The 8,869-nt window shown below is 43.7% G+C and overlaps 1 protein-coding gene across 1 annotated transcript; it reads right to left on the bottom strand.

The window, feature by feature from the left end:
- Positions 1-3,938: 3,938 nt before the first annotated feature.
- On the bottom strand, positions 3,939-8,652 carry LOC146675461 (RNA-directed DNA polymerase from mobile element jockey). Its single transcript, XM_085402553.1, has one exon. It carries the CDS (start codon positions 6,349-6,351, stop codon positions 5,116-5,118), a length of 1,236 nt encoding a protein of 411 aa, XP_085258679.1. The 5' UTR covers positions 6,352-8,652; the 3' UTR covers positions 3,939-5,115.
- Positions 8,653-8,869: the final 217 nt, after the last annotated feature.

Raw genomic sequence — 8,869 nt, forward strand, 5'->3', positions numbered from 1 at the left:
TTGATTTAATTAATGTGAGGGGGCTGGTTGACCTCTGATGACCTCTAGAAATTTTGATTAATATCTTTAAAATGATAGCAGCACAAACGACAATTTTTGCAGCACAAACCAGCACAAACGTTTGATACCACTTTTGTTGGATTTGAAGAAGGTGGGGGGGCAACTTCACTCACATATGTCATGTCTACTGAATTCTCATTTTTCATGCCTGTGGAGTTTATTATATGGACGTGGTGACAGTGTAAAGACAGCCTGCTCTTCTGATTTAACTTTTCAAGCATTCACACTAATTAGTGTTTAAACCTCCCATGGTTCTATATCTGGGGATGTGGCTTTGGTTTGCACTGATGAAAGCTTATAGTTGAAATGTGTTTGACGGTAAATGGTCAATAAAGAAGACAGCATTTTGTTTTGTTTTTACACAATGATTTTGTCATGTGCTGTGTGCAGGCAGGAACTGTGGACCCAATGTGCAGACACTTGGAGGTAAAAGTGTGAACTTAAAACAGCTTTAACGCTAAACACAAATATAACAAAAGCAAGAATACCAAAAGAAACTTACACAGGCAGCCAAACAGAACACACAGCATAGGATGAGGGAGATCGCGACAAAGACCAAAGAAAACTCAGGGCTTACATACCCAGAGAGAGCCATCAGGGAATGGGAGACAACAGAGAAACACAGCTGGGACAAATAAGGGTAGCGAGACAAGGGAAGCAAATCCAGATACATTAACATGAGACATGGACTTTCAAAGTAAAACAGGAAACATAACACAGACAACGCGGACTTGACGAGGGGATACAGCAGACAGGGGGAGACAGAACAACTATGTAACACAGAGACAGAAACCAGAAGACAGAACTCTAAGAAACCAAAAGACTAGAAATGATAAATAATGGCAAAATCAAAGTTCAATAATAATGTAAAACTCAAAATTTTGGGTCAACGAACCCAGGCACCCTAACAGATTTATTTTTACAGTTAATTTTTTTCTATTTAATTATTTAGTTACAGTCCACCATACCTCTGATCCCCTGTCAATCCATCCACCCCCTTTTTAATGGTGTATCTGATTCAGGGTCATGAAGGGCTGGAGCAGCTGTCACAGACTGAGCAAGGTACACCCTGTACAGGTCACCAGTCTATGGCAGTGTCCCACTGTGTGTAGCACAGATTTCACTCTCTGGCTTTATTTATAGCATAATAAGACATTTTACTTTTAAAAATCAAGGACACCAACAAGGCAGATAGGGCACATGCACTGGGGCCACAAATGTCCCAGGTTTAGTCCGTAATTCAATTCAATTCAATTTTATTTATATAGCGCCAAATCACAACAAAAGTCGCCTCAAGGGGCTTCATAGATACAGAGAAAAACCCAACAATCATATGACCCCCTATGAGCAAGCACTTTGGTGACAGTGGGAAGGAAAAACTCCCTTTTAACAGGAAGAAACCTCCAGCAGAATCAGGCTCAGGGAGGGGCGGGGCCATCTGCTGCGACCGGTTGGGGTGAGAGAAGGAAGACAGGATAAAAGACATGCTGTGGAAGAGAGCCAGAGGTTAATAACAGATATGATTCAATGCAGAGAGGTCTATTAACACAGCGGTCCCTAAGCGCCACGGACCGGTTCATGCCCGACAATATTTTTACGGACTGGCCTAGTACCGGTACCGTAAAAAAGAAGATTTATTCATAACACACGTGAAAAGACCCAGGAAAACCGAGTTAACGATAAAAACGATAACAAAATAACGCTAAAAAAACGATAAAAATCCTGAAAACCATACATTTCACACCTGAGCCTCAACTCTCAACTCTCGTGGCCCGGTACCAAACGACTCATGGACCGGTACCGAGGCCCGGGGGTTGGGGACCGCTGTATTAATACATAGTGAGTGAGAAAGGTGACTGGAAAGGAAAAACTCAATGCATCGTGGGAATCCCCGGCAGCCTACGTCTATCGCAGCATAACTACGGGAGGATTCAGGATCAGTGCTCTAAGTGCTCTAATGGGGTGATATGGTACTACAAGGTCATTAAGATAAGATGGGGCCTGATTATTCAAGACCTTGTATGTGAGGAGCAGGATTTTGAATTCAATTCTGGGTTTGAAGGGAAGCCAAAACAGGAGAAATATGCTCTCTCTTTCTAGTCCCTGTCAGGACTCTTGCTGCAGCATTTTGGATTAGCTGAAGGCTTTTCAGCGAGTTTTTTGGACATCCTGATAATAATGAATTACAGTAGTCCAGCCTGGAAGTAATAAATGCGTGAACTAGTTTTTCAGCGTCACTCTGAGACAGGATATTTCTAACTTTAGAGATGTTGCGCAAATGGAAGAACGCAGTCTTACATATTTGTTTAATACGTGCGTTGAAGGACATCCTGGTCAAAAATGACTCCAAGGTTCCTCACCGCGTTACTGGAGGCCAAGGTAATGCCATCCAGAGTAAGAATCTGGTTAGATACCATATTTCTAGGCTTTTCAGGGCCGAGTACAATAACCTCAGTTTTATCTGAATTAAGAAGCAGAAAGTTAGCGGCCATCCAGGTCTTTATGTCTTTAAGACATTCCTGCAGTTTAACTAATTGGTGTGTGTTATCTGGCTTCATGGAGCTGGGTGTCATCTGCATAGCAGTGAAATTGTATGCTATATCTTTTAATGATGCTGCCTAGGGGGTGCATGTATAGTGTAAACAGAATTGGTCCTAGCACTGAACCTGTGGAACTCCATAATTAACCTCAGTGTGTGAAGAGGACTCTCCATTTACATGAACAAATTGGAGTCTATTAGATAGATATGATACAAACCACTGCAGTGCAGTACCTGTAATACCTACAGCATGTTCTAATCGCTCTAATAGGATATTATGGTCGACAGTATCGAATGCTGCACTAAGGTCTAGCAGGACAAGCACAGAGATGAGTCCACTGTCAGAGGCCATAAGAAGATCATTTGTAACCTTCACTAAAGCTTTTTCTGTGCTGTGATGAGCTCTGAAACCTGACTGAAACTCTTCAAATAAACCATTCCTCTGCAGATGATCTGTTAGCTGTTTGACAACTACTCTTTCAAGGATGTTTGATATGAAAGGAACGTTGGAGATTGGCCTATAATTAGCTAAGACTGCTGGGTCTAGAGATGCTTTTTGAGTAAAGGTTTAACTACAGCCAGCTTGATGGTGTCATGGTCCTGGGTCGGTGACCCAGTGTTTTTGGTTATGTACTTTTACTTTTGATAGTTTTGTATTTTCTAGCATTTAGTGGTGTTCCCTCTGGTTGATGTCTTCCCTGCTTGTGCATTTCCTTAGTGTAGTAAGTCTCTGTGTTTAGTCCGCGTCTGAGTCTGTGTCATTACGTGTATGTGTTTCCTGTTTTACTTTGAAGGGCTCTGTCTTATGTCAGTGTGTTCTGTTTACGTTTCCCTTGCCTTGTCAGTTATCATGTATTCCAGGTGTGTTCCCCTCCTGTTTCCCATCCCCTGATTCCTGGCATGTGTATTTATAGTGTGTGTTACCGTGTCCTCGTTGCTGGTTCGTCTGTGTTGTTTCCCCTCGGTCTCCCTGCATGTATTTCCCCGGACCTCCCTGCACCGTCATTCCTGGTTTGTGTGTTAGTTTACCCAGTTTAGGTTTCAGTTTCATGTTCCTAGCGCCTTTGTTGTTTGCATTTTTGTTGTTAATAAACACTCACCTGCACCAGAGCTGCCGCCTTTTGGTCCTATATATATTCCACACGGCTTGCCCCCGCAAACCGTGACAGATGGCCTGTGGTACATAGCCGATTATTAGAGATAGGTTGATCATATTTAAGATTGAAGAATTAATTAATGGCAGGACTTCTTTGAGCAGTTTTGTAGGAATGGGGTCTGAAGGAAACGGCTTCCAGGGCCTAATCCGTGGATCAAGTCAAGTCAAGTCAAGTTTATTTATAAAGCACATTTAAAAACAACCGAGGCTGACCAAAGTGCTGTACAATAAAATACAAATATAAAATACAATAAAACACAAGTACATAAAACACCTCACTGATAAAACAATAAATTAAAACAATAAGTTAAACCTTGCTAAAAGCCAATGAGAAGAGGTGAGTTTTAAGAGCAATTTTAAAAGTTCCAAGGCTTGTGGAGAATCTGATGTGAGGAGGTAAACTGTTCCACAGTCTGGGTGCAGCCACAGCAAAAGCCCTCTCTTCCCTAGTCTTTAGTCTGTACCTGGGAACATCTAAAAGCATCAGGTCTGCTGACCTCAAAGATCTCCTGGGGCGGTAAATGCTAAGAAGCTCTGCCAGGTAAGGAGGTGCAGTACCGTTCAGAACCTTAAAAACCAACAGTAAAATTTTAAAATCAATCCTAAAAGCAACTGTGAGCCAGTGGAGAGAGCAGAGGACCGGAGTGATGTGGTCTCTCTTTTTGGAGCCGGTCAGCATGCGAGCAGCAGCGTTCTGCACTAGTTGAAGGCGATGCAGGCAGGAACGATCTAAACCAGCATAAAGGGAGTTACAGTAGTCCAGCCGTGAAGTAATAAAAGCATGGACCACCCTTTCTAGATCGTTCCTGGACAGGTAGGACTTGACTTTAGCTAAAATCCGTAGATGATAAAAAGATCCCTTGACTACGGAGCTGATTTGTTTATCAAATTTAAAAGCACTGTCAAAAGTAACACCGAGGCTCTTAATGGAGGAAGTACATTTGGAAGTTAGGGGTCCCATAAAATCAAAGGAAAGGTTGGGGTCTTTAGGAAGCCCAAACACAATGACTTCAGTTTTACTTTCATTTAGATGTAGAAAGTTAAGAGCCATCCAAGTCTTAATGTCAGACAAACAGGAGAATAACGGCTGCAGAGAGTCCTTACAGTCTAACCTCAGAGGGAGGTAGATCTGAATGTCATCAGCAAAGGTGTGGAAGGACACATTATGTTTGCGCAGCACATCGCCCAGAGGGAGCAAATACAGAATAAACAGCAGGGGGCCTAGAATGGACCCCTGAGGTACACCACAAGTTAAAGGAGCTCTGGGAGATGACAGGTCACCGAGGTGAACAGAAAAACTCCTGTTATCCAGATAGGACTGGAAAAACTTTAAAACAGTACCTTTCTATTCTATTCTATTCTATTCTATTCTATTCAGACCGACACAGTGTTCTAGGCGGGATAACAGTATGTTGTGATCAACAGTGTCGAAGGCTGCTGTCAGGTCTAAGGTTACTAGGACTGCAGCACAACCAGAGTCTACAGTTAAAAGCAAATCATTAAAAACTCTCAGTAAGGCGGTTTCAGTGCTGTGACGAGCTCTAAAACCAGACTGAAACTTCTCATAGAGACTGTTGTTGTCTAAAAACGACTGGAGCTGCCTGAGGACAACTCGTTCCAGTACTTTGGACAGAAAGGGCAGATTGGAAATGGGCCTATAATTGGAGAGTATAGATGGATCCAGATTAGGCTTTTTGAGAAGAGGTTGAACAACTGCATGCTTAAAAAGTGTTGGGAAACAACCAGAGCTGAGACAGGCATTGATCAGGACCAGAAGGACAGGTCCAACTGAGTCCAGGACCTGCTTCAGAAGACGAGAGGGAATAGCGTCAGTGGAACAGTTGGTAGACTTGACCTTGCAGACCGTTTCATGCAGCTGGGAAAGAGAGATTAGCTCAAACTGGTTAAAGGCAGAGTGGCACGAGGGAGAAACACGGGGGTTGAAAAGTGGAGGTGGAATGACAGACTGCAGGGAGGAAATCGTATTAACAAAGAAATATAAAAAGTCATTGCAGAGGGTGGCAGAAGGTGTGAGGCAGGTGGACGTATGAGGATTAACAATGGAGTTTAAAACACGAAACAGAGTCTGAGGTTTATGGACATTACTGCTGACCAGGTTAGATATGTAGGAGGACTTAGCCTCTTTAGCAGCTTTCTGATAAGTTAAAAGAGAGTCTCTCAGGATATTGAAGGAGATTTGCAGCTTGTCCTTTTTCCACTTTCTCTCAGCACACCTGCAGGAGCGCCTGAGAGCACGAACAGAGTCTGTAATCCAGGGTTCAGCGTGAGCTTTGGGACGGAGTGATTTTAGGGGAGCGATGGAGTCCAGAATAGAAGTGCATGTTGAGTTAAAAAGAGCAGTTAAATCTTCTGCACACAGGGAGTCAATCCAGTCCACCGTGGAGCGCTCAGAGTTGTTGAAAGCAGCAGAGAACTGGGATGGTACATGGGTATTGATGATCCGGTGGCGGCGTGAAGGAGCTTTAACTGCAGCAACAGAACAATCTGCAGTGGCAGAAAACAGAACAGGAAGGTGATCAGAGATACACGCACTCTCACAGATTTCAGAGACGTGGATACTCAGGCCGTGAGACATGACGAGGTCCAGTGTGTGACCTTTCTCATGTGTGGAGCCAGACACACACTGAGTCAGGTTAAAAGAGTCCAGCAGTGATACAAAGTCTCTAACCAGAGGTTTAGATGGACAACATACATGGATGTTCAGATCGCCAACAATAAGAAAATGATCAAAATCTACTGAAAGTCCTGATAAGAATTCCCCAAACTCACTGATAAAGTCCTTGTTGAATTTGGGAGGACGGTACACTACTGCACACAGTAATGGAGTAGATGAGTTCAATTAAAAAAGCTGCAGTTCAAAGCTGGAAAAGGAGAAAGATGAAATCTGATGACAGTCATAAACTGATTTAAAAACACAGGCAAGGCCTCCACCTTTACCAGAAGACCTGGGAGAGTTGAAAAAACAACAGCCTGGAGGAAGAAGCTCAGAGAAAGCCACAGTCTCACCGGCATGTAGCCAGGTCTCAGTCAGGAACATAAAATCCAGTTCAGGAGAAGAGAAAAAATCCTTGAGTAGAAACGTCTTATTGGAGAGAGATCGAGTGTTGATCAAAGCCATAGATAAGGTGAGATCAGTAGCTGTCATCGGGGTTGATGTGCGGCTGAGTGGGCGGAGGTTTGAAATAACGATACCAAGTCTGCGGATCCGTGGCTGGAGAGGAGCCGATGACCCAACACCCGGAACAGACGCAACCAGCGACGTACTTTGAGAGTCACGCAGGAGAGGAGCAGGCATCAGGCGCGGGCCGGAGGTGGAAGAGAGTCGCTCACCTGAGGAGGACGCCACCGCTGGCATGGTGAGGAGTGAACCAGACGACTGAAGGAAGCGCGGGCCGAGAAGCGGGCCCACCGGTGAAAGAGGAGCAGCACCAGGCGGAGTTGGAGAGACAGTGCGCACCCAGGGTCCTCTGGGTTGGAGTGAGCCTCTCACAGTGGCAGAGTAGCAGAAACCCATTTGTACAAGGAGAGGATCAGCCAGGCAAGAAAGTGACAGGAATGCCTTTGTACGAGCCAGGAGACCACTTCGCTTCCCTCGTCTTCTCCAGCGTTTTCTCCGGTGTAGCTTGGGAGGGAGGAACCAGGTGCAACGTAGGTAAGGCGGAATGCCATCGAGCGGTGGAGGCGCACTGCTTGTTTGCCCATCAAAAACAAAGGACAAAGGTGCTGTCACTGCCGAGTCTCGGATGATAAAAAGAGTTTTTCGGTCATAAGTCCGGAGCGAGTTAATTTCCACAGTTAAGGCAATGAACAGCAAACAGAAAACCAGAAAACAGGTGGAGTGACGGCGAGCCGAACATACTGGCGCCATCTTGATTATTCAGATCGGCTTCCTCCGAGGCGTGGACGTCTATCAGCAGAGAATGTACCTTCACCTATCAGCAGAGAATGTCCCTTAGTCTGTAACATAGTCAAATATATTCTCAAGTAATATTCAAGCATGCCATTCAGCGTGTTAGTACGAGCTCGGGAGCAGCTTGGGAGAACAAGAAAACAGAGACTGCTTCAGGTTGTCTTCCCAAATTGACTCAACTTTATTCACAAGTACAACAATTTATATAGAGGGTAAAATTCATGAGACAGCAGATTATCAGTTTAAACCAGTACAGACCAAGATAAGGGAGCGTCTTCCTGCCCTTGGGTGAAGAAGCACCCTTTGTATAGTTTATCAGTTCAGCTGCAATGGTGATTATCTCAGCGACATATTTTCAAGGCACGAAATAAAGAGTTCTTTCATTAGTGAATTCTGAAACAAACCATCTGGCCTTCAACAGGCGTCTCCTAAGAGATTTAGAAACTAATGTAGCTGAGGGAGTGATCTCTGTGGTATTTCAACCTTGTACCAGCCTGTGATTCTCACACATCAATTCTTGGGTCAAAGAGAAAAATAACTAAAACAAAGGGGCCTTATTGAATGACAGAGTTTTCCTGTATAATGTCACTATAAAACAATGTCCAGTAAATGCTCCCATGGTACTAAAATACCTAACAGGGTCTAAAAGACACGTTGATGGTTTGGAGGAAGTAATTATTGAAGTTAACTCAGAAAGATCAATTGGAGAAAAAGAGTCTAATATAACATCAATGGTACTAAGAGTAGCTGTAGATATTACATCTGTGGGATGATTATTGGTAATTTTTTCTCTAATGATAAAAATTTTATTTGTGAAGAAGTTCATGAAGTCATTACTAGTTAACGTTAAAGGGATGGTTGGCTCAAAAGAGCTCTGACTTTTTGTCAGCCTGGCTACAGTGCTGAAGAGAAACCGGGAGTTATTCTTATTTCCTCAATCAGTGACGAATAGTAAGATGTTCTGGCTTTGCGGAGGGCTTTCTTATAAAGCAACAAACTATTTCTCCAGGCTAAATGATGATCCTCTAAATTTGTGACACGCCATTTCCTCTCCAGCTTACGAGTCATCTGCTTTAGGCTACGTGTTTGAGAATTATACCACAGAGTCAGGTACTTCTGATTAGAGACCTTAGTTTTCACAGGAGCTACAGTATCCAGAGTCGTATGTAGTGAGGAGGTGAAA

This window comes from Rhamphochromis longiceps, linkage group LG3, assembly GCF_057381845.1.
Source record: "Rhamphochromis longiceps isolate RC_006_pf linkage group LG3, R_longiceps_female_GT1.1, whole genome shotgun sequence".
In the NCBI taxonomy this organism is placed as follows: Eukaryota; Metazoa; Chordata; class Actinopteri; order Cichliformes; family Cichlidae; genus Rhamphochromis; species Rhamphochromis longiceps.

What these genes read in the sequence shown, in the direction of transcription:
- LOC146675461 (XM_085402553.1), bottom strand. Translation starts at nt 6,351, where the DNA reads ATGTCTCACGGCCTGAGTATCCACGTCTCTGAAATCTGTGAGAGTGCG.